Here is a 25765-nt window from a genome sequence, read left to right as displayed (position 1 = left end):
ATGCGAAGTTACGATTCTTTTCTGTAAAAAAGTTTTTTTTTATTTTTGTAAATAAATAAATGTTGATGTTGTGCGATGGGATTGTGTGCCTCAATATTAGTTATAATGTGCCAAATCACTACAACAGACGGCTCAAGACAATACCGTCCAGAGTAAGGATCTTGTTAGACAGTGTTTCTAAGATTTTTACGCTCCGTTACAATAACCTCAGTTTAACCAATAAAAGTGGGTGTCATTTGCATAGCAGTGAAAAGCCTTTAATAAATCCCAAGCCTCACTTGAATACATACGTAACAAGCGTTAAGAATTACCTAGTTTGCATTTTTATTAATTAATTGATTGATTGGGAATTAAAAATAATACAATAAAGACAACACACTAGTTCTCATGAATTCTGCATTAGGTTATTTTCATGTAGGATTAAATTGACAGCTTGTAAAGGTGAAGCGACAAGGTCCATCCTACCTGTGTCAGAAAAGAGCCAAAGTTAGAGCTGCTTACATTTAATCATTTGTCGGTAACCTATGTGAAAAGAGAATTTGTAAAAGTAGTCACTTCTTGCAGGATGTGGAAGCGGCTCAATCACCTGCTTAAGAGCTCCTGGAGCAGACCAGTGTGCCGGGTTAGGGGAGTATGGTTAGATAGTAACGGTTGAAGCATATGTTATTGATTTGTTTATAGTACGTATTTTGGAAATATGTATATGTTTGTTACGTGCTCTAATGTTATTGTACGTTAATGCTTTCATTTTGATTAGTTAACACCCATACTCGGGCTAGTCCGGATGCTCACCCGAATAGGTAGAGTATAAAAGGAAGCCATTTTGGGTTTTTTTAGTGGGTTGTGCTGTTAATACGTGCCTTCTTTAATAAAGTGCCAGTCTCGCGTCATATTATTGGAAGGAACCCATGACCGCCGGCCAAAAAACTGACAGGTTGTGATCTCGGTGAAGAGGTAGATACGCAGAGACAACATGAGTATGAGAGGGCGTGGCTTGAAGAAATGAGACTGGGTATAATACTTCAGAACATAAAAATACAATGCAAGAACATAACTTTAAAAATGGTGTTTTTGGGGATGTGAAATAAATAAAAACCTCGCAGCCTCAAAACAGAAGCTGTATCCAAACAGCCTTTAATAAATCCCAAACTTTACTTGAATACATACAACAAGCGTTAAGAATTACAACGTCTTCAGCATCTACAGTGAGGTCACACACACACACACACACACACACACACACACACACACACACACAAAGTAGAAAAACTGATTTCAATACACTAGTTGAGCAATGAAAAATCATGCGACCACTCAACTAATCTTAAAGGCTCATAAAAGAAAAAAAAATTATGACAAAGTTAAACGTATCGAGTCTGTCAAAACTAAAAACAAAATTACGATAAAATTAAAAAGGAAACACAAATTGTCCTTGCTTTTTCCTAAAACGGTGAAAATGGTTGTCAAGAGCCCCATACCCCTTGTCGATATAATGATAACGAGTGAAAAACTAAGAATTTGTAAAATAAGAGTTCATCTGTACAAAACAGGCAGACAAACTACTGCGATCATTCTGTCTCTACACAGCCATCTCCTCAGAATCTGTTTTACTCTCAACTTCCTGCAACAATGCGCCAGGTTTGCCTTGCTTTGACCCCACAGCAGAGGCTATAATGTTTTCTAGGTGAGGATTTCCCTTCGCTTCCTCCTCAACTCTTTCCAACACCTCCCCATACCCATCTTTCTTCAGATTATCCACAAAGTTTTCAAATATAGTGAGCAGAGGAAAGGCGTACTCAATCACATTCTCGCTAAGGTTCGGAAACCCGTAGAAAAACCCGCCGCTGTGCAGACCAAACACTCGTCCCTCGGCATCGAAAACCGGGGAGCCGAAAGAGCCGTGGTACATGAGAGTGTTGTAGGTGACGTAGATATTTTCATACGGGTCGTTTTTGATCTGCTGATTGATTTCACAAAGACTGCAAAATTCCTCGCAGTCTTCTAAATTGTCATTATTCTCAGCATGCTCTCGCCTCTCTTTCTCCACGACCCACGTAGGACTCATTTTTTTCACTCCTCCTCCCGGGTGTCCGACGACACAGGCCTCGCCGTCTGAAGGTACAGGCCCAAATCTCTTAAGGAGCCCCGGCGGCACTTTCTCTGTTTCCAGCTTAAGTATGACATAATCTAACTTATCGTTGCCGATGAACACCTTAGCGCCGAGGTTGTTCCTGTCTGACTCTTGGTCTTCAAAGTTAAAGACCACGGTAACGTTTACAAATTCACGCCAGTTAGGTGTGTTTGATTTAACCCAGTAGTCGAATAAGTGGGCGTTGGTCAAGACAAAGTTGTCAAATAACACAAAGCCTGTGCCTTGCTTTATGAAGGAACCGGATATGAGACAAACTGACTCGCTCAGTTCCAGCAGCAACATAACGCTGCGAATTTCAGTAAAAGGCTGTCGGCTCTTTCCAAAGGCCTCCTTCCTGTATTTCAGTGCTTCCTGAAAAGAATTTTTAGGGAATCTACTCTCCATCCATCGTTTCAGACGCGGATACTGCTGACAAAGTAGATCGTAAACCTCCTTACGGTCAATGCCGCTGTCCGTTTCTTTGATTGCCGTTGTTAGACTCAATCCGTTCTGTCGTGCTACATCTAAGACCGATGTCATTCCACCGCTGCGCTTTGCATTATTTGATGCGTGTGGAGGTTTCTGCTGCCCTGGGATGGCTACATCCGTATCTGCTCCCTGTGGAAAACATATCTGGAATTTCTTATTGTCCAGACAATCAATTATGTCTGTGCACTCGGTCTTACGTTCGTCCTTGATGTTAACCAGCTCAAAGTAGCCCAGGTCATCGGCGAAGCGACCGTCTCTTTTCAGAGCCTCGGCCGCAGTTATTCCCTTCTCCCCATAAACACAAAGATACTCGAACTGTTTTAAAGCGTAATTTTTTAAAAAGCTTTTCTCTTTTTTGGCATTTAGTCCTCCCTTTGTAGCGATGTAAAAGACAGAATAGCAATCTCTCGCCTTAACCATCTTCTTATTTTTACTGCAAGGCCTCCGTGCAAGCTTGAACATGTTGCGTGTGCCCTCTGAACTGGATTTCAGTCTGGACTGATGTCCGTGTTGGTCCTGCAGAGAATCAGAGTTGGAAAAGTTGTTAATGTAGCAAAAAACCAAAATGTAGTGCATTTTGTTCATAATCTCTTTTAAGTCATGATAGTTTTTTATCGCTTTCACTGGAGTGGGTCTGCACAGTTAAAAAAACTGATTTACATTTATCGTTTATTACTTTTATTGGACATCCCATTTATGCACATTTAAGAAATAACGTGGAAAATATCCTTTTGTTTGCATTTGGAGACTCAGCATTTGAACCATCCCAAATATCTGGACCAGGGAACCAACTCCTCAAGCCGGTAAAAAGGTCAAGGACACAGTTACACGATCGCTAAACTAACCTGTTTTTGAACCATATAAGCATGAGCCCTGGAATCTTGGCTTTTAACAAAAGAAGCATTACACATTACTTTTCTTATGTTCAGTATACAGGAGCTGCTGCTCACACTCTGAGTTGCACTAATGTGTCTGTCAGCTGTCCCAAATGGAATGTCAGGCCGTACTCACGCCGGACACCTCCTTGACCTTATTTCCACGAGCCCTCGACTCAGCTGCAAAGTGCTTACGGGGTCAGTTTCCTTTTCATCAGAATTATCTGCCGTCATTCGGACATAAGTTGAGCAACGGTTTAACCAATTTTCCATCAAAGGGATTAAACAGAACATAGGATGTAAGTTAAGGAAATATAAGTTTGACTATGGAGCCTTCAGCGTTCACAATAATGGGTTGCATTTCTCTCAGTCAACTGACTGTTTAGGGGGGTAAAAGCGGCTAATAGTTAGTGGGCTCTCTGGGTTGTTGTTTTTTAATCACACACTAGGAGTGAACAGAAGCAGAAAAAAAAAACCCCTGTAAAGATGCAGAGTGTGAAAGTCTGGTTTATACCATAAATCTTACCGGCTGTAACTGTTTTTGTTTTTTAAGTTATAAGCACGTGTCAAGACTTCTGTCTCCCATTGCCGATGTGATCCTCCTTTTTTTGTTCCCTATTAATGATCTACGGTGATTTGTCCCCATAAAATAATAAGGCTTTAATGAAATCATTGTGATACAGAGATTTGGATTCTTGTGCATGCTTTGGATAAAAAAGTAATTTTGTCTACACTGAATGTAGTTTACCGACTGCTCCTCAGTCCAAACTGACTTTATGGTTCATACGTGTCAACTCAGGGAACTCTTGCCGTGACCTCCGCTCTGTGACCACACACACACACACACACACACACACAAGGAGAGAAACAGAAAGATCATTAATGCAGAGGCTTGCAGCAGCTCTTGGATTTTCACTCTCTGTCGGAAGAACGGTCACATAAATTTCATTACAAATTTTTTACTTTTGTGTCTTTAAATCCTTTCTCGTTCAAATTGTTTATTCACATAGTAAAGAAGTAGCTCAATAAGTAGGAACAGCGATAGTTTAAAGACATTTTCTACAATAATTTCATCATCCGCAGTTTGTGAAAACTGCGGTTATGTCACGGTTCTGGGTCCGTTGGACCCAGTATTTTGAGTTGTTTTTAGTGTGTTTTTGCATTTTGGATTCTTTTCTTATGATGATGATTATTATGATGATTATGAATCTATGTTTTGGTTATTCTTTAGGGATTAGTCCGTAGGGTTTGTGTTCTTATGATTATTGCAGGTTGAGTTCAGTTCCATGTGTCATGTTCTGTCTGTCTCTCTGTGTTGAGTCCGTGTCTTTGAGTAGTGTTTCATGTTTCCTGTTTTATTGTGAAAGTCTTTGTCTTATGTTAGTGTGTGCTGCTTTGTTCCCCCTGTCTCGTTAGTCCTGATCTCTCCCAGCTGTGTCTCCCTCCTGTTGCGGATTCCCTCATTACCACCCTGTGTATATAAGCCCTGTGTTTTCCCATGCCCGGTGTCGCGTCGTACCCTCAGATTATGCCTGTGTGTTTTTGGTTTCTGTATTCACTTCATGTTTGGTCTTCATGTCAGCAATAAAGCTGAGGTTTTGATTTACAATTCTGTGTTCGAGTCCTGCGCTTGGATCCTCCTCTCCGCCTGCCCGCACACAGAGCCCTGACAGGTTAAAAAACAAATCAGTAAACTCACAAATGATGGACTCTTTTCAGAGGTACGCTTCATGTACTGATTAACATACACTTAAAAGATGTACATTAGGCTGCACACTGGTTATGCCATTACGGATTTGCTCAAGAGTCTGTTTAAGCTAAAAAACTTGAAATATATACATCTGTATATTTTAACATAGATAAAATGTTTTTGGAGTCACAATTTAAACACTGTTTGAATAATCAAAGAGATATTTATAAAGAACAGGCTTACCGTGAGCTGTATTGTCTCTTTTGCATGAGACACACCAGAAAAGCTCTGTGCGGATAGCAAAGTCTGTGCTGTGGGAGTGTCTGGACCCTCCACGCCAGACAACCTCGCACTGGTCCCCAGGGGCACGGCAAACTTGTAAGCCCTAGTTCGGCTCCCGAAAAAAAAGATGCTCGAGTTGTTCTTGTGTCCAACAACAACAACAACAAAAAAAGAGTTCTAATATGTTTTATTTTTAATGTTACTGCGTTAGCACAATTTAAAATCAAAAAATGATTAGTCTCCTAAATGAATGGCATCTTGTTAGACCGGGGACTTAAAAAAACTGATGCATTGTTTTACATCTTGTGCACACTTCAATGAAACTTGAAAAGTGGGACACACAATATGGAGATGATGACTTGGCATTTGTTAGGGAGACGTCTAAGTATAGAGAGGAGCAATTCCCATTCATGTACTCTGCAATGTGCATTGTGTCCTGTTTACTTTTTTCTAAATAAATAGCTGTGAAAAAACCCTTCAAAGTTGAGGTAAGTATTCACCATGTTTTTTTTATTAGGGTCAAAGTTCTCTTTGTGTAAAAATTAAGCCAACATCCAAGTGTCAAAGGTCGGTTCTAAAAAAAAAACAAGTCAGTCCCTGAAGCTTATTTGTGCCACAGATGCTAATTCAGCGACTGCGTGTAAGGAATGTTTTGGGACCTGTCTGATCTTAAAAAACTAACTTTGTTGTTACGTTACAGCAATATTGGGGAAAGTTTTAATGGCTGATCATGGAGCAGGATGAAGGTCAAAGGGAAACTCCCTGCCACGCTTCCGGATATGCTTCCATCCAGCGTAGTCATCCAGCCGGTCCGTGCTTTATCGCCCCTCCTGACCCGGAGTGGTATATCGTGTTGTAGAAAAGTTTGTTCGATTCGCTCTCTCTCTCTCTCTCTCTCTCACTCACTCTTACCAAAATAATAAATTCTCTGGGGTTTTTTTTTTCTCATACGTTTATGGTACGAGATGGAGGAAGCATCCCGATCTCTCGGAGGTAATGAACCGACGGAACTTATTCAAGTTCTCAATATGTGCGCTGTGCTTTTTTTCACTAAGGGTTATTTTACACGTACATTGAGTTGAGGCCAATATGAAATTCTTTGCTTGGCTGGAGGCATTAAGAAATACTAATAACGATTAGAGGGGTTGTTGACTCCTCCTCGATATGCGTAAAACAAGGCCGTTTTCTTTTAGGGTTTCTGTCTATTGAGAAAACCCATTGTAAAAAAAGTAGCTCAAAAAATGAAGAAAAACTTTTACTTTGGTCTGAGAAGGAGTGGCTGCACAAAACCAAAATACCTGGTGTTTTAATTGTTTAAGTAAGGCCGATTTCTGAATATGTGCATGTAGCGCTTTTTTTTCCTCTAAGGTTTACACATACGAGGTGGGTGGTCTGTAGGTTACAAGCGGATAGAAAGTTCTTCTTTTCATTACAAGCGCCTGCCTCCACCCCACTCTATAAAAATGCAATTTGTTGCTAGGCAGATAATCTTAAAGGTTCTTTATTGCGTCTGTAATATAAGAAAGTAAAATACTATTGAAAGAAATGGTTCTCTACAGCCAATAGGAAGTCACTATTTTCTTTTCCCATTACAAGCGCTGGTGTAGCTTACCTCTACCCGGCACTATATATGTGTAAATATATATATATATATATATATATATATGTAATCCGTTACTAGTCAGATAATCTCAAAGTTTTTTTATTTTATTGTGCCTGTCATATAAGAAAGTAAAATACATCCGCTATTGTAAAAAGAAATACTGAGAAAATTGTCATAATACTGAAACAGAATTCAAACTATGAGTTTGTGGAAAACTAACTGCTGCTCTGTCTCGCTATACAGCACTGACTCAACAGCTGCGTCACCCCCTATGCTTGAGGAACCCCTCCCTCTCTGATCCCCAGATCTCTTCCCCGTCCAAGTACAGAGGGCTGCAGAATGAAAGGATCCATCTTGCGTCTGTGCATAGGATAGTGCGCGCCCTCCTCTCTGTTTTTATTCTCCTCCCTCCGCAGACCCCCCCTCCCTCTAAAAACTTTTTTTTATTTTTTTTCTCACAACAGGTGGCGCGATTATGGATCATATTACACACTTCCTGTGGGGGAGGGGAGGGGTGAAAAGGTCAAGGCTAGGGTCATCAATCAAATTTTGACACAAGCTGCTGATGCAATTCGTCACGCTTAGGGATCAAATTACACACTTCCGGTGGGGGAGGGGAGGGGTCAAAAGGTCAAGGGTAGGGTCATCAATCAAACTGCATTCTTCAGTGACACAAGCAATAGTGTTATGTTTTTTTGGTTGTGATAGGGCAGACAGTTTATTGTTTTAGGGGGAGATGTTATCAAAACAAGTTTCTGATCCACTCAAAGTTGTTATTTCAGTTCCAAAAGTTTGGCTCTGTCCTAAAACTCCAGTCAGTCCTGCATTTGATACCGCGGATCATGCATTTTACTCTCTCGTTTGGAGCACTGGGTGGGCACAGCACTGGAGTGGTTCAGGTCCTACTTGGCGGGACAACTTTTTGCGTCAGTCTCTGACCGTGTTTCGTCCTCCACTCCTCTCTTGTGTGGTGTCCCACAGAGCTCACTTCTAGGCCCCCTCCTCTTTTCTTTGTATCTGCTCTCTCTTGGATCTATACTGCGAAAACACAGCATTGCATTTCACTTCTATGCTGATGACTGTTAGATCTATGTCCCTCTACAGAAAAAAGGCAAATATTTCATACAGCCATTACTTCAGTGTCTTGATGACATTAAGGCTTTGAAGTTTCTTAACTAGGGATGGGTACCGGTGTCCGGTGCCATGATGACACCGGTTCTGACATGAACGGTAGTAACCAGACCGAAAAGCAGCGCACATTTCGGTGCTTTTTTTTCCTGAGCCAATTCTAGCCAATCATTTTACGTTTCCGAGGATAGTAGGCGGGGCCAGGTAATGACGTTCTTTTAGAGCAGAGCTACAGATTAAAAATGCCCAAGGCGAAGCGATCAAAAGTCTGGCTGTACTTCACAGCAAAAGATGCAAACTCAGCAGCCTGCAACAAGTGCTTTAAGCTGATACTGTGATACTGTCAAAGGAAGTAACACCTCAAATCTGATGAAACACCTGGCGACGCATAGCGGGTTTTTTTTAAGCCGAGAAATGCGCCGTGTTTGATAGCTTGCTGCGAGACCTCACACCGAGCACATCTACTGTGGGTGTGGTGCCTGTTATCGGACCCGGAGTTAGCAACATTCCCCAGAAACCCGAAGAGTAGAGTCCTGGCCCCTAGCCCTGTCAGCGTAGCAGAAATGATGACGGATGATGATGGCAGCAGCAGCCGTTCTTCTCTGCGTGAGTAGCTTCATGTTGTTCGTGTGTAATTTACGTTGAGTACGCTAACCACATTATTACATTAATGCATGTAAGGTGAACTAGCAAACACCGTCGTAGTTACATGCGGCTGTCTTCTTGTTTGATGGCAGATACTCCCTTCACCCTGGCCAAAAAGGCTAAAATGACCAAAGAAAAAGTGGAAAACAGTTGAACATGAGTCTGTGAAGGTTCTCAGTCATCCAGGTCATCGTAGTCAAAGGAGTTTGCAAAGAAAAGCGTCTGGACTTCTTTAAGTTGCTTGAAGACGTTTCACCTCTCATCCGAGAAGCTTCTTCAGTTCTAAGGTCAAATGGCCGAGAGTCCCAGATTTAAACCCAGTGGGAGTATCCCCCCAAGGAGGGACAAAGGACCCCCTGGTGATCCCCTAATCACATGCGCCAAGGTGTGAAAGCGGGTGTGGGACCTAATCAGCCAGGGTTTCGGGTGAGCTCATTGTGAAACCTGGCCCCACCTTGTCATGTGAATTCCTGAGGTCAGATGGCCCAGGATGTGAGTGGGCGTTAAGGCGTCTGGGGAGGGAACTCAAAACTGGATTATAGATGGCAGACAGTTGGTGTCGTAAACCACCGCCTCTGTTCAAAGATGGTCCCTCACAGTGGACATAGATGGCCTCTTTCACTCCTCTTTCAAACCATCTGTCCCCTTTGGGACAGAGAGGACATGAGAGGTTTTTGGACCAATTTTGTGTTTTTTCCATTGTTTAAGCACTGCTTCCAGCCAAGAGGGATACCATATATGCCCTATAGCTGCAGAAAAGGCTAACATTGTTATCTTGTTACAAATAAAAAACAGCTGAACATGAGAGGTTTTTGGACAAAGTTTGTGTTCTCCATTCTTTAAGCACCAGTTTGAGCACCGTTAAGCACCGGCACCGTTTCAAAAGTACCGGTTTGGCACCGGTATCAGATAAAGCCTAAACGATACCCATCCCTACTCTTAACCTTGTAAAATTCAGTGACAAAAAGACTGAGGTGATGGTTTTTGGCAGCCCCACTGAGACACCAAATGTATATTTAGATACCTTGGCCCAGTATGTTAAGCCAACTGTCACAAACCTGCTGGTCAAAGTTGACTGTGATCTGAAAGTTGACAGATCAAAGCAGTGGTAAAATCAAGCTTTCAGCTCAGGCAGCGAGCTAAAATAAAGCCAATTCTTTCACAAAGGCACTTTGACACAGTAACCCACGCCTTTGTCAGCACTCGGTTGGATTACTGTAATGCACTTTATATAGGGGTCAGTGCTTCATACATCTACACAGCGTCAAATATGCTGCAGCTCGAAAGTTGGAGCACATTTCCCCTATTTTAGCTTCACTTCACCTGCTGCCCATTTCTTTTTAGGATTCCTTTTAAAATTATTTTATTTGCTTTTAAAGCGGGCAGCACGGTGGCACGGTGGTTAGCACTGTTGCCGCACAGCAAGAAGGTCCTGAGTTCAATTCCACCATCAGGCCGGGGTCTTTCTGTGTGGAGTTTGCATGTTCTCCCGTGTTTGCGTGGGTTCCTCCGGTACTCCGGCTTCCTCCCACCGTCCAAAGACATGCAGCTTGTGGGGATAGGTTAATTGGATAATCAAAATTGCCACTAGGTGTGAATGTGCGAGTGAATGTGAGTGCGAATGGTTGTCTGTCCCTGTGTGTTGGCCCTGCGACAGACTGGCGACCTGTCCAGGGTGTACCCCGCCTCTCGCCCTATGACAGCTGGGATAGGCTCCAGTGCCCCCCGCGACCCTGAAAAGGATAAGCGGAAGCGAATGGATGAATGGATGGATGGATGGATGCTTTTAAAGCCCTCCATGGCCTAGTCCAATCTTATCTCTCTGAGCTGCTACAGCCGTATACACCCACCTGCTACAGCTGTATACACCCACCTCTCTCAGGTCAGCTGATCAGCTGTTCCTGAATGTACCCAGGACTGAGCGTAAACTCAGAGGAGATCGTGCTTTTTCTGTAGCAGCTCCAAAACTGTGGAACAATATGCCTTTTGAGATAAGACAGGCCTCTTCTGTTTTTTTTATTTTTTTTATTTGATTCTATGCTGTTTTATCTAATTTTAAACATAGGGCTGTTTTAATTTTGATGTATTATGTGTTTTATTTTTTACTGTTTTTTTTTATTCTATTGTTCTTAACCTATTTACTGTACAGCACTTTGGTCCTGTGCTGGGTATTTTAAAGTGCTTTATAAATAAAGATGGTTTGGATTGGATAAAATTAAATACATCTTGTTCTCTTAGAATTTATTGTTGTGATCCAGTGGAACTCTTTTCCTGCTCTCTGTTATGGATCTCTGTCACTACAATAAAATTCCCTCCATCCATCACTGAACTGTACTGAAGTAAAACGTCATCCTAAGGACTGCAGTACACCAAAGGACACCACTAATAAACACTGATTACACTCTGTTCTTCTTGCAGCAACAATTTTTTCTGCAGGTAACAATTTCCCATGTTACCCACAGCTGCAATTGAGCAGTAAGAATGTATTTGTCTCTATTCAAATGATGATTCAGTGAGTTTGAATTATTCTGCAGCAGGAGAATGACCCCAAGCATACAGCCAAATTCATTAAGAACTATCTTCAGTGTAGAGAAGAACAAGAAGTACTGGTACAGCCCCCCACAGAGCCCTGAGCATCATCGAGTGTGTCTGGGACTACATGAAGAGAGAGAAGGATGTGAGGAACAACCTACCAGCCGAGTTCCTTCAAAAACTGTGTGCAAGTGCACCTAGAAGAATTGATAATGTTTTGAAGGCAAAAGGTGTTGACACCAAGTATTGATTTGATTTATCTTTTGTTCATTCCCTGCATTTTGTTGATTGTTGAAAATATGGTGACTTTCAGCTAGCAGGGCTGAAATTAGAGCACCAATCAGTCATATTTGTAGGTTATTGTTACGCCCCAGTATAGGGGTACAGAAACATAACATAAGGGTTAGAAAGGAAGTGACCCCCCCCCCAAAAAAAAAACAAACAAACAAAAAAAACCAAAAACCAAAAACAAGCTAAGTCAGGAAAGGAGGTGCTATCTAAACCCTGTGTGAAACAAAAACCAAACAAAAGACACATGCTACACCTAACTCCCTAACTGAATTAAACAGGAGAATATTAAGGCAGCTCACCCCTTCTGCTTCAGTGCCTATTTACAGTTTACTATTTACAAGTGAAAATGTGTCTACACACTATGTACAAAGCTCTGTAGGTCTCAATCACACACATGAATGTCACAAAGTTTGGAGGCCAAGGATGGCTCTGCTGCTGCTGTCAGTTGCTGCCGCCAACAACTGCTGGTGAGGGATGTTTTAAAAACAGCCACATGATGAGGGGACCAATAACCACCGCCAGCTCTCCAATCAGGAAGGACCTGTAGATACTTAGACATAGCGCAGAAACAAACTCTAGATGGCCAGGACCATAACAGTTATTGCCAATAACCTTCAACTATTAATGTCTCCTGTATTAGAACAAAATAAGAGAAAACAGATAACCACTGTTGTGATACCCTTTATCTCTCACCTGGGTTTGTTGGTTTTGTCAAGTCAATTAATACAAAGAAGGACTGGCTTTGTTGAGCTTCCTCAGTTAAAACACTAACACAGGTACACACTTAGCCTGTATTTTTGTAGGAAAATTACATTCTGGCAACTTAAGCTCAGCATCTGCAAACTTAACATGAGAAGTTCAAGATTACAGAAAACAAACTGAAGCAGAATTAAGAGAAACTCTATATTTGTTTCTTTATCAGTACCTGTGAGAAGACTGTTCATACTGTGTTGTTCTCTCTGCAAAGGTTTCTATCAGTAAATCTCAGAAAGAGAAAGTAAACATTTACCGTCAGGTCCCAAACTACTGCTAAAGATACTGTTACTGTGCCACGTGCATATCTTTGAAAATAATGAATTAGGTGGCAAAATTTGAGAATTAAAATCAGTTAATTAACTAAAAAGATAGAAAACAAGTAGAAAACCAAATTGAAAAGAAATATGTGTTGGTGTGTCGCCTCCTCTGATAAACCTCCACATGCACCACTGAAAACAGTTAAATTAGTTTGAATCGGAAATCATGGCTCAAACTACTTGTTGTGAGACCATTTCTTCATTTTTCACACCAAACTGTTTAATAAGACAAACGTTACACAGAGTTCATCAAATATAACTAACGCTTTAACATTATCAGGATTTCATAATACAAACTTCAAATCAACAGGAAAACAGCTGCAGAACATGTGGATCAAAATGAATTCATTAAAAAACAACACGTGGACTTCAAGGATACAGTAAATACACTAAAGTGAAAGGAGGAGCCAAAAATTTGAAGGAATTTGAATTAAGTAAAAGTCACCTGTGATCTCTAAAATGGTCCTGATGTGTGCTGCTGTTTTTAACTTTAGACATTTCTTTGCTGCCACTGTGAATACAAATGTGTTCTTTGCCCAATTAAATAAAGGTTACACTGACTCACTGCTTCATCTTCTGGTACAAACTGGTATTATATGGAAGTACAGCCCAAAACCAGTTTAGCTTGAGTTTCTTTTTTCTGGATATAAAGTCACAGCCGGTGTTGTTTCAAAGCTGGTGGACAGATTTAGTTCATTTTGGAAGTTTTAAGAGCAACTGCTGTGAAAATATTTGCAGTTTTGGGAGAAAATGATTTAAGAGAAGGGATTACCACAGCAAAAGATTAAATATGAATGAAGGATTGAAATTTAACTGAGGTAACACATAAAATGAATACAACTACTAAACACTACTGTGTCCTAAGGAAACAAAGAATAAAATGTAACAGGGATAACATTTTAGAGAATTAAAATCCCTCAAAGGAAAAAACATAAACTTGATATGCATATCTATACATGCAGCTTCCTAAATGTAACATTCAGGATTATTCACTGCAGCTCCAGAAATCAGAGCTACCTCATCAGATCCAAGTGTGACATCAGCTGACACTCTTTACAGGAGATTCCATCTGAACTCTGTGGAGCCTGATCTCAAGGTTTTTAAGTCTGACCCTGAAACCAGAAGAGGATCTTTCTCTCTCTTCAGATTCATTGTGATCCAGTGATTTCAGTCCTGCATGATCAGGCTGATGTTTGCACAGAGCAGATAATGAAGTGAATGTTTTTGCACATTGGTAACAGTGAAACAGTTTATTTACAGTGTGGGATCGTTTGTGTTCGGAGTATGAACTGAGATTCCTGAAGCTCTTGTCACACTGGTCACAGCTGAAGTTCACTTCCATGTGTGTACATTCATGTTTGTTATGATGACCTGATCGTGAGAAGCTTTTGTCACAGTGTCTGCACTTGTATGGTGTCTCTCCTGTGTGGATTCCCTTATGCTTTTTCATTGAGCTCATGTCCAGTGGTGAAGGATGACCCACACTGGTCACAGATGTGCTTTTTGACCCCACTGTGGAAGAGTTCATGTATTTTTAATGTACTTGGTGTGTGGAAGCCTCTCCCACATTCTTTGCAGTAGTTCATTTTGTCTCCAGTGTGGCTACGTTGATGTGGTTTTTTGGTCCCGTTGATGATTGGAAGTTTTTCCACAAAGATCACAGAGAAACTCTTTCCCACCACCACAGTGACGACAGGGTTGAGAACTGGATCCATCTGTGTCGCTCTGCTTCTAAACAAAGACAGAGTAAGTCAGGGAATTCCTTCAACGTTTTTATCCTGAACGTCGCCTGAAATAAAAAGCATCTCTGCCAACGTCCAATTACATTTTAATGTTTACATTACAACACTCAGCTAGGGCTGCCACGATTAGTCGACTAGTCACGATTACGTCAACAATCAAAATCGTCGACGACAGCGTCATTTGAAGCTTTGTAAGATTACAAAAGACGCAGGAATAAGTAGTAGGATTTATGAGTGTAATAACGGACTGAAACAGAAGATGGCAGCACTGCATGTACAAGAATGCCAGCTGCCGTTAAACCCCGAAGAAGAGGAAGCTGTATCCTAGAATTCATAGCGCAGCGCAGCTCAGTTTCCAACAATGGCGACAGCTAGTTAGTTTTAATATTACTCTTATTATTCTTTCTGGGTCACAAAATAAACGTTTAACATATTTTCAGGCAGGAATATAACTGTGTAAACCTCAAATATCTGCTGAGTTTATCAAGACACCACATATTTTCAAAAGCGCTCCGACATTTTCGGAGACGTCTGGTACCCACTAGCTCGATAGCTAGCCGGGGGCAAGGCTCACTAGAGCCCGTGAGAACACCGGACTCCCGGCAAATCGTTTTCAAACCCACCGCCGTCTTTCGCTACTCAGGTTAAACATGTAATATAAGTCACTTAGATAACTTAAAAAATGTTATTGTTTGGCTTTTTTTAGTATTTTATTTGTTCCTGAGTAAATCGGTTTAGCTGAGATTAAAGTTCTAGTTTTTACACAGCTGAATAAACGTCAAGCAGACAACTGATTATCAGAAGTGTGAGATGCTCGAGAATATACTCCGGTGTCCTGTTATATTTTAGATAGCAAGGAGCAGACGGCTGAGTTTATTAAACTTCACCGAAACAATCTGCAAATTTCATTAAAATTTAATAAACTATCATCTTGTCTTTATTTTTAGTTAGCACATACCTTAAACAATTAAAGCTGTAAGAGCAGATGGATGCTGGTGCAATAAGCTGTACGTTTTACGTCCAATGGATGCATGATCTGATTAGTCGACTAATCGCAAAAATAATCGGTGACTAGTCGACTATCAAAATAATCGTTTGTGACAGCCCTACACTCAGCTTACTGAGCGAAAATGACTCTTCATTTTTCCAAACAGTTCATTCAGTATAACTCCATAAGTTTACTGATCAGACTTGTTCCAAACAATCAGGTTACAATTACAAGCTAAAAATAAATACATACCTCACAGTAACTGCACTTGTAGAGTTACTTTCTGGTGTGGATCTGTTGGTGTTGATTCAGCTGATGTGGAGCTTTAAAAGTCTTCTCACACAGGTCACATTTATAAGGTCTCTCCTCAGTGTGGCTAAACATGTGTCGCTTTAACTGTGCATCTGTTGCAAACAGTTTCCCACACTGATCACAGAAGTAAAAATCATTTCCAGTGTGAATCCGTAGGTGAATATTTCGGTAGTGTTTGTTGCTGAAACTTTTTCCACAAACGTCGCAGCTGTACGCCTTAATTCCAGAGTGGGTAACTAGATGCCTCTGTAAGTCGCTATTTAGAGCAAAAGTCTTACCACACAACTCACAGCTGTGTGCTTTAAATCCACTGTGGGTGATTTGGTGTCTTTTTAAGTGTCCAGCCCGGGTAAAAGACTTACCACACAACTCACAACTGTGTGCTTTAAATCCACTGTGGATGAGTTGGTGTCTTTTTAAGTGTCCAGCCAGGGTAAAAGACTTACCACACAACTCACAACTGTGTGCTTTAAATCCACTGTGGATGAGTTGGTGTTGTTTTAAGTCTCCAGCCCGGGTAAAAGACTTTCCACACAAGTCACAGCTGTATGGTTTAACGCCACTGTGGATGAGTTGGTGTCTTTTTAAGTGTCCAGCCCGGGTAAAAGACTTTCCACACAACTCACAGCCGTAAGGTTTAACGCCACTGTGGATGACTTGGTGTTTTTTTAAGTCTCCAGCCTGGGTAAAAGACTTTCCACAAAAGTCACAGCTGTAAGGTTTAACTCCACTGTGGATGAGTTTGTGTGTTTTTAAGTCTCCAGCCTGGGTAAAAGACTTTCCACACAGGTCACAGCTGTAAGGTTTAACTCCACTGTGGATGAGTTTGTGTTGTTTTAAGTCTCCAGCCCGGGTAAAAGACTTTCCACACAGGTCACAGCTGTAAGGTTTAACTCCACTGTGGATGAGTTGGTGTGTTTTTAAGCTTCCAGCCTGGGTAAAAGACTTTCCACACAGGTCACAGCTGTAAGGTTTAACTCCACTGTGGATGACTTGGTGTGTTTTTAGGCTTTGAGCCAGGGTAAAAGACTTTCCACAAAACTCACAGCTGTAAGGTTTAACTCCACTGTGGATGATTTGGTGTCTTTTTAAGTCTCCAGCCTGGGTAAAAGACTTTCCACACAGGTCACAGCTGTAAGGTTTAACTCCACTGTGGATGAGTTTGTGTTGTTTTAAGTCTCCAGCCCGGGTAAAAGACTTTCCACATAGGTCACAGCTGTAAGGTTTAACTCCACTGTGGATGAGTTGGTGTGTTTTTAAGCTTCCAGCCCGGGTAAAAGACTTTCCACACAGGTCACAGCTGTAAGGTTTAACTCCACTGTGGATGAGTTGGTGTGTTTTTAAGCTTCCAGCCCGGGTAAAAGACTTTCCACACAGGTCACAGCTGTAAGGTTTAACTCCACTGTGGATGACTTGGTGTGTTTTTAGGCTTTGAGCCAGGGTAAAAGACTTCCCACACTCATCACAGCTGTAGGTTTTCTCTCCCTTTCTTCTGTGAGGTTTGTCGGCCTCCTGAGAGCGCTGACTTCTTGCTCCATGTTGGTCCTGCAGTGACAGAGATACAAACAGAGGCAGTGAGTGAAATGCAGTCGTGGAACAAACTGAAACTCCCTCCATTGGTGGAATCAAACATGTCAACAAACACATTGTAGGTGTGTTACCACCACCTTCTGGTGGTAGTATCACATTACAATGATGTGCTACAATGAGAGTTGTAATGAAAACTAGAAAGCGAAAATTTCTGAAGAAATTTTAAGTGTGCCTATGCCGCTGCTAATCAGTGTAGTTTGCCATTCATACAGCTACAGAGAGCAAAACTCAGAAGAGCAGCAATTCTCCACCATGAACTATGGTAAAAACAAACTCTGCTCGCGCCTCACAGATGACAGCTTACAGTTTTGGGTAAAGATGAAGTGACTTTGTACAGCCCCGATTTGTAGACGCTGTGCACACAGGTTCATGAGCAGAAGTCCCATTGTACCACGGCAGACCCGACAATGTTTGCATGAACACGCTTTGAAGCATTACGTTATGGACCACTTTTCACACATGGTTGGTGTACCCACACAGCCGGCTGTAGCTTTTCAACTCACAGCCTGACACACACCCAAAAAACAGCCGAGAGAGCACAGACTACGCCCGAGAGGCGTGATCGCAGGTGCCGCTCAGGTGGGTCCACCTCCCCTGCAGCGGCACTGCAGACCACGCCCCGCCACACACATCAAACGCATTAAATAAATATTTATGCACTTTTGCATTCACTTTTTGTTTTTTGTTATTTTTACACAGTGTTCTGAATGATTAACAATGGTCTACAGCCAATCTTGTGTATTATTATACAAACTTTGGCTGTAAGATGCAGATAACTATTTAATAAAAAGCTAAATATTTTATATGAGAGTAAGAAAGAAAAGTATATCTTTGTGTCCCCGTTTCCCTGTTAACGCCCTACCTGGCCCCCTGGCAAAAGCTTTGCTAGATCCGCCCCTGCACAGTTACCAGCTGTCAGCTACACAAAAACAGGAGCTTGGTGTTTATTTGTCTCTCAGAAACAGTTCATAACTTCCCTTCAACTCATTCATGTCACCTAAAGGGTAAACGTGTTTCTCCATCACCAGTTTAGCTCTGATGATTCAGTAAGGACATCTCCTGGTTTGGACCAGCCCTTTTTTCAGCTGTGGCTCCAGCAAACATCAGCTGATACTAGAAATTAAAATCAAATGAATTCTAACAACAGCTGATCAAGCTTAAATGTGCTGCTGTTGTAAATTTTGCTAAAAGGGGTGAAAAAGATGAAATTTGTGTTGAAAAGAGTTAAAAAAGTTTAACTGTTAACTGAAAGAAATGTTGCCATAAGCCGGATTTGAACCCGGGCCTCCCAGTCTGAGAACGGATGCTCATCTCACTGAGCTAAAACACAGCTCAACTGGGCAAGGAAAATCAGTGACGCCACTGATAATATGGCAGAAATGGGCAAAAAATATTGCAAAAAAAATATCAATATCTCAAAAAGTATAGAAATTATGAGCACCAAAAGTCATAGCCATCATTAGCAGAAACAGCAGAATTTTTTAAAGTTTGAATGGCGAAAATCGGATAAAAACTGAGAGAGTAGATAAGTGCCAAAAAACGTACGGAAGCAACTGGAACTAGAAAAATTTCCATTTCCTGCGAAAATGCTGTGTGGATGCCTTAACGCTGAAGCTGTCTGCTGAAAAGCTGAAAAAGATGAAAAGTTGCAAAAAGTTGTATGGTGGTGAAGAAACTGAAAATTCTGCTGAAAACAAGTGAAGAAGGAGAGATTTTTACTTAAAAGTGGTGAAAAGCAAAAAATTCTACTGAAAAGGGGCGAAATTTAGCTAAAAAAGTGGTGAAAAACAAAACAATGTTGCCCTGAGCAGGATTCGAACCCAGCCCTCCCGGTCTCAAAGCAGCTACTCATCTCACTGAGCCAAACTCTTTCTCCGAATGAAGAGGTGTGTGTGTGTGTGTATGTGTTAGTCCCCGTAGGGAAATTACTCCTCTGCATTTAACCCATTCACCCAGTGAAGCAGTGGGCAGCCACCAATGCAGCGCCCGGGGAGCAGTGTGTAGGGACGGTACCTTGCTCAAGGGTACCTCAGGGTAGCCGTTTGGTGGAATCGAACCCCCGACCTTCCTATCATGGGGCGGTGGAGAGACTGACAAATTTGCTGAAATGAGCAGAAGCTGCTGAGAATTGTGCTGATAAGAGGTGAAAAGGCTGAAATTTTTGCAGAAGAGGTGAATCAGCAGAATTTCTGCTGAAAAGAGGCAGAACAACCTGGTTCTGCTCAATTTCACCAATCAGAGGTACTGTTTCTGTCTGCTTCATCAGGCTGTGTACTTGTATGTATTTCTGCCATGGAGCGTTAACAAGAATCTGAGGTCCATATTAGAAAAGCTGCTAAAATCATAAAACTTTGCAGAATTGTAATAAATTAGCAATATAAATTACAGGCCTGTGATAGTGTATAAATTTGTAGTGAAAAAAAAAAGTTGAACAAGGTGGGATTGAACCCAGGACCTTTGAGCGGCAGAGCCGTGTCATTACCAATTGCGCCACTGGGAAAGAGAGTGTATATATATATACTATATTAAGCACAAATCCTATAAAAAACAGAAATACTATATTAAGCAATATAAATATCCTATAAAAATCCTATAAAAAACAAAAATACTGTACTATGATTTGGTAGAAAAACTATAATTAATCAGAAATACTATATTTGGCAGAAATACTATATTTAGCACAAATCTTATAAAATAGCAGAAATAGTATGATTTAGCACAATAGTAATAACTAACAGAAAAATTGGAAAAGCAAAATGGACAGCTGAAAAAATGCTGAACATGCTAAGGATCCTTCAAATGTAATTGTTAAATGAAAAAAAATCAGCAAAAAAAAGTATAACAGTCACACAATCACAAATATGGACACATATGGAAACACACATGCACAGAGAGACACACACAGGACCAAATTCAGTCAACCAGTCTAAATATATTGAATTTAAATCATACAATAAGATGCTCCCATAAAAACTCTCTCTCGCACTCTCTTTCTCTCTCTCTGTCACACACACACACACACACACACACACACACACACACGGAGAGAAAATCAAGTTTCTAGGTCAGTCAAGCAGCCTGGGAGCTGCTAAATTTGAATCCACCAATCAGAGAGGCTGTGTACTTTTTCCCGCCAAAACAGGTGCACCTGTTTTTACACACACGCAGCACAGACAAAGGATTTTTGCAGTTTATTTCTCATAGTGAGGATTCCCCTCAAACAAATGGCTATAATTTCCTAACCGTAGGGGCTAGAACAGTCATTCTTACACCGTTTTGTTCAGAAGAGATGGGGGAATCTTAAAGTGTTGACAATTTATCATTAAAATATGAATTATTAAAGATATTTGACTTTTAATGCACCATAACTGAGGAGAGGCAAAGCGAAAACTGCCTTGACTTGCCCTCAAACAACACTTTCTAACTCTAAATCTATTTGGAGTATCAATATCATTCTTTCACCATAAGAGACAGCAGGCTTTGGTGAACAGTCATGGAAATTTTCAGGTCTCTGTGGAAATCTATCAAAAAGATATGACGAGAGAAAAAAGTGCCTCATTTCCAGAGTTTGAAATCTGAAGAAATCTGAGTGAGGGACAAATTTCCTACCCTCAAACAAGTGTAACTCATCTCAGGACGGTAATAGGTGAGAAAAAAATTCTTGAATTGTGAGCGTCAGGAGTGTCTGAAGATATACTGGGACAAGCCTCATGTTTTAACTTCGCTTTGTTAAGGAGATATGACGATTCGAAAATGCCTCTCATTACAGAAATCAAGCGGCGATTTTGAACAAACTCTCCATTGACTTTCTATGGAGAGTTTACAGACTATGTGTTGGTCTGAGGAGATTTGCCAAAATTCTATAAATCCCACAACAATGATAGTGACATTTTCTGAAAGCCAGCAAAAATACCTACGTTTTGATGTATAATTTGTGGAAGTTGAGTGAAAATTGAGCAAGTAGCAAGAAGTTGTTCAGACATGAAGAGAAGACTGCTAAAGTTACAGTGGCACACTGAAAGCCAAGTGCATAGCAACCATAACAACGCATGTATTTTCTGAAAAATCACAAAAATGAAACTTAAAACTTAAAGAGGGATAAGATGAAAACGGTAACAGATGTGAAAAAGCTGAATCATACACGAATACCCTAATGATTTGTGAACATTTTAAGGTTTGAATGGTTGTTCTAGGTGAAAGTATGAGGAAGTAGTTAAGTTTCAAAAACAAGCAAGTTTTAGCAGAATTTTGGAGGTTTTTCATTCATTTCAATGGGACAAAAAATTGCATAAAAAGCTTAATATTTTAAAAAGTATAATGGCATAAAATACCAAAAGTCATAGCACCCATCTCCTGAAATAGCAGAATATTTTAAAATTTGAACGGCGAAAATAGCACAAAAATTGTGGAAGTAGTTAAAGTCCAAAAAACATAAGAAAAAAAGCAACTTGAAGAATAAAGTATAAAGAACTAGAAAAATTTGCATTTCCTGCGAAAATGCTGTGTGGATGCCTTAACGCTGAAGCTGTCTGCTGAAAAGCTGAAAACGATGAAAAGTTGCAAAAAGTTGTATGGTGGTGAAAGAAAAAAAAAAATGCCGCCCTGAGCAGGATTCGAACCTGGCCCTCCTGGTCTCAAAGCAGCTATTCATTTCCCTGAGCCAAAGTCATTCTTACAAAGAAGAGGTGGAGAGAAGGACAATTCTGCTGAAATGAGCAGAAGCTGCTGAGAATTGTGCTGATAAGAGGTGAAAAGGCTGAAAATTTTGCAGAAAAGAGGCAAAGAAGCAGAAACTTGCGCTGAAAAGAGTTGTTTTTTTCTGAAAACAGCCAAAAAAGCTGGAATTTGTGCTGAAAAGGGGTGAAAAAAATGAAAATTTTGCTGAAAAGGGGTGAAGAAGCTAAAGTATACCAAATCAAAGTATTTGTGCCAAAACATAGTGTTTCTGCCATATTGTGGTACTACTACATTACAACATGAATACGGATTAAAGATGAAAGAAACTGGCAACAAATTCCTCCACTACAAACCAATCTGATACCACTTCTTTGCAGTGTTCACGTTTACTAAGGCACTACCCAAAAGGCGCCACAAGAGGGCACTCCAACACAACAGATGAACGCTGATGCACTTAGTAACAGTCAGCCTCCTTGAATTGGCAGAAATACTGTGATTTAGTAGTTATACTATAACATAACAGATATACTGTGATGTTGCAGACATAGTATGTTTTGCACTACTCATTTGTAGTGAAAAAATTAGCAATATAAATTACAGGTCTGTGATAGTGTATAAAATTTGTAGAAAAAAAAATGTTGACCAAGGTGGGATTGAACCCACGACCTTTGAGCTGCAGAGCCGTGTCATTACTGATTGCGCCACCTGGAAAGGGGGCGGGCGGCTGAAAAACAAAGACATCAGCAATCAGCTGATGTCTTTGATCAAGCGCCGTTTTTTGGAGTTACAAAACGTCGTGTAACTCAAAAACTAGGAGGGCTAGCAGCATAATTCTTGTACTGGGTGAATCAGCGGACTTTGGTGTATTTTGACTGTGATTTTCATAGCTCTTTGTACCTCCGTCGCGGAGATATGACGAGAGAAGAAACGGCTTCATTTCCAGAGTTTGAAAACTGAGAGAAGGACAGATTTCCACCCCTCAAACAAACGTAATTCATTGCTCAACGGTAAGATAATTGTAAAAACTGCTTCCACTGTGAGTGTCAGCAGTGTCTGAAGATATATTGGCACAAGCCTCATGTAGCAACCATAGCAACGCATGCATTTTCTGAAAAATCACAATTTTGCAACTGAAAACTTAAAGAGAGACTAGAAAAATTTGCATTTCCTGCGAAAATGCTGTGTGGATGCCTTAACGCTGAAGCTGTCTGCTGAAAAGCTGAAAAAGATGAAAAGTTGCAAAAAGTAGTATGGTGGTGAAAAAAGAAAGTCACCCTGAGCCGGATTCGAGCCTGGAACTCTTGGGCGCAAGGCGGCTATTCATCTCACTGTGCCAAATTCACTCTGACAAGGTAAGAGATGGAGAGACTGACAATTATGGAGAAATGAGCAGAAACTGCTGAGAATTGCGCTGATAAGAGGTGAAATGGTTGAAAATTTTGCAGAAAAGAGGTGAATCAGCAGAATTTCTGCAGAAAAGAGGTAAAGAAGCAGAATGTTGTGCTGAATAGAGGTGAATCAGCAGAATTTCTGCTGAAAAGAGGCAAAACAACCTGTTTCTGCTCAAATTCACCAATCAGAGGTACTGCTTCTGTCTGCTTCATCAGGTGGGTACTTGTATGTATTTCTGCCATGGAGCGTTAACAAGAATCTGACGTCCATATTAGAAAAGCTGCTAAAATCATAAAACTTGCTCTGAAAAGAGATGAATCAGCAGAGTTTCTGCTGAAAAGAGTTTTTTTTCCTGAAAACAGCCAAAGAAGCTGGAATTTGTGCTGAAAAGGGGTGAAAAAAATGAAAATTTTGCTGAAAAGGGGTGAAGAAGCTAAAGTATACCAAATCAAAGTATTTGTGCCAAAACATAGTGTTTCTGCCATATTGTGGTACTACTACATTACAACATGAATACAGATTAAAGATGAAAGAAACTGGCAACAAATTCCTCCACTACAAACCAGTCTGATACCACTTCTTTGCAGTGTTCACGTTTACTAAGGCACTACCCAAAAGGCGCCACAAGAGGGCACTCCAACACAAGAGATGACCTATGTACACTGATGCATTTAGTAACAGTCAGCCTCCTTGAATTGGCAGAAATACTGTGATTTAGTAGTAATACTATAACATAACAGATATACTGTGATGTTGCAGACATAGTATGTTTTGCACTACTCATTTGTAGTGAAAAAATTAGCAATATAAATTACAGGTCTGTGATAGTGTATAAATTTGTAGTGAAAAAAAAAAAAACGTGGACCAAGGTGGGATTGAACCCACGACCTTTGAGCTGCAGAGCCGTGTCATTACTGATTGCGCCACCTGGAAAGGGGCGGCGGTCTGAAAGACAGATACTTGGGCAGTCAGAAAATAGATCGCGGTGAGAGGCGAAAAACGCCGTTTTTGGAGTTACAAAACGTCGTGTAACTGAAAAACTAGGAGGGCTAGCAGCATAATTCTTGTACTGGGTGAATCAGCGGACTTTGGTGTATTTTGACTGCGATTTTCATAGCTCGTTCTACCTCCGTCGCGGAGATATGACGAGAGAAGAAACGGCTTCATTTCCAGAGTTTGAAGACTGAGAGAAGGACAGATTTCCACCCCTCAAACAAACGTAATTCATTGCTCAACGGTAAGATAATTGTAAAAACGGCTTCCACTGTGAGTGTCAGCAGTGTCTGAAGATATATTGGCACAAGCCTCATGTCCTAACTTTGCTTTGTTAAAGAGATATGGCGATTTGAAAATGCCTCCCGTTACAGAATTTCAGCTCTGAATTTCAAAACCTCCCCATAGACTTTGAATGGGGAGTTGTCAGACCTTGTGTCACTCCGAGGCAAATTGCGAAAAAACGGTAAATCTCACAATAAAGATAGTGACATTTTCTGAAAGCCAGCAAAAATACCTACGTTTTGATGTATAATTTGTGGGGGTTGAGTGGAAATTGAGTGAGTAGCAAGAAGTTGTTTAGACATGAAGAGAAAATTCAGAACGGACCAGCACTCACTCTGACTTAATTGCATAGCAACCATAGCAACGCATGTATTTTCTGAAAAATCACAAAGCTGCAACTGAAAATTTAAAGAGAGATAAGATTAAAACGGTAGAAGATCTGAAAAAGCTGAATCAGACAGGAATAGCCCAATAAATTGAGAACATTTTAAAGTTTGAATGGAGTTTCTAGGTGAAAGTATGACAAAGTAGTTAAGTTTCAAAAACAAGCAAGTTTTAGCAGAATTTCTGAAGATTTCCATTCATTTCAATGGGACAAATTAAAGGAAAAAAGTGTAATATTTTAAAAAGTATAATAGTAATAAACACCAAAAGTCATAGCCATCATTAGCAGAAAGAGCAGAACAGTTTAGAGTTTGAACTGAGAAAATCGGCTGAAAACTGAGGGAGTAGATCCACGGCGAAAAACGTACGGAAGCAACTAGAATAATAAAGAATAAAGAGAAACAGGAACTCAATAGTGTGGAAGCCCTTTTAGGGCATCCACACAATAAGATTAAAACGGTAGCAGGTCTGAAAAAGCTGAATAAAACAGGAATAGCCCAATACTTTGAGAACATTTTAAAGTTTGAATGAAGTTTCTAGGTGAAAGTATGAGGAAGTAGTTAAGTTTGAAAAACAAGCAAGTTTTAGCAGAATTGTGGAAGTTTTCCATTCATTTCAATGGGACACAAAAAGTGTAATATTTTAAAAAGTATAATAGTAATA

The 25765-nt window shown here is 40.6% G+C and overlaps 2 protein-coding genes across 2 annotated transcripts in view; one reads left to right on the top strand and one right to left on the bottom strand.

The window, feature by feature from the left end:
- LOC116335110 (neural cell adhesion molecule 2-like) overlaps positions 1-25765 on the top strand; it is a 660945-nt gene that overhangs the window by 88569 nt on the left and 546611 nt on the right. The gene's annotated exons all lie outside the window — the stretch shown is intronic.
- Positions 16370-17260, bottom strand: LOC120438334 (zinc finger protein 98-like; the record flags this gene model as incomplete). Its single annotated transcript, XM_039608758.1, has 1 exon — positions 16370-17260. A coding segment is annotated over one exon (891 nt), but the record flags the coding sequence as incomplete, so codon positions are not given.

The sequence above is a fragment of the Oreochromis aureus genome, linkage group 3 (assembly GCF_013358895.1).
Source record: "Oreochromis aureus strain Israel breed Guangdong linkage group 3, ZZ_aureus, whole genome shotgun sequence".
Taxonomy (NCBI): domain Eukaryota; kingdom Metazoa; phylum Chordata; class Actinopteri; order Cichliformes; family Cichlidae; genus Oreochromis; species Oreochromis aureus.
The sequence above is the reverse complement of the archived record's forward strand: the minus strand, read 5'-3'. Positions and strand labels throughout refer to the sequence as shown.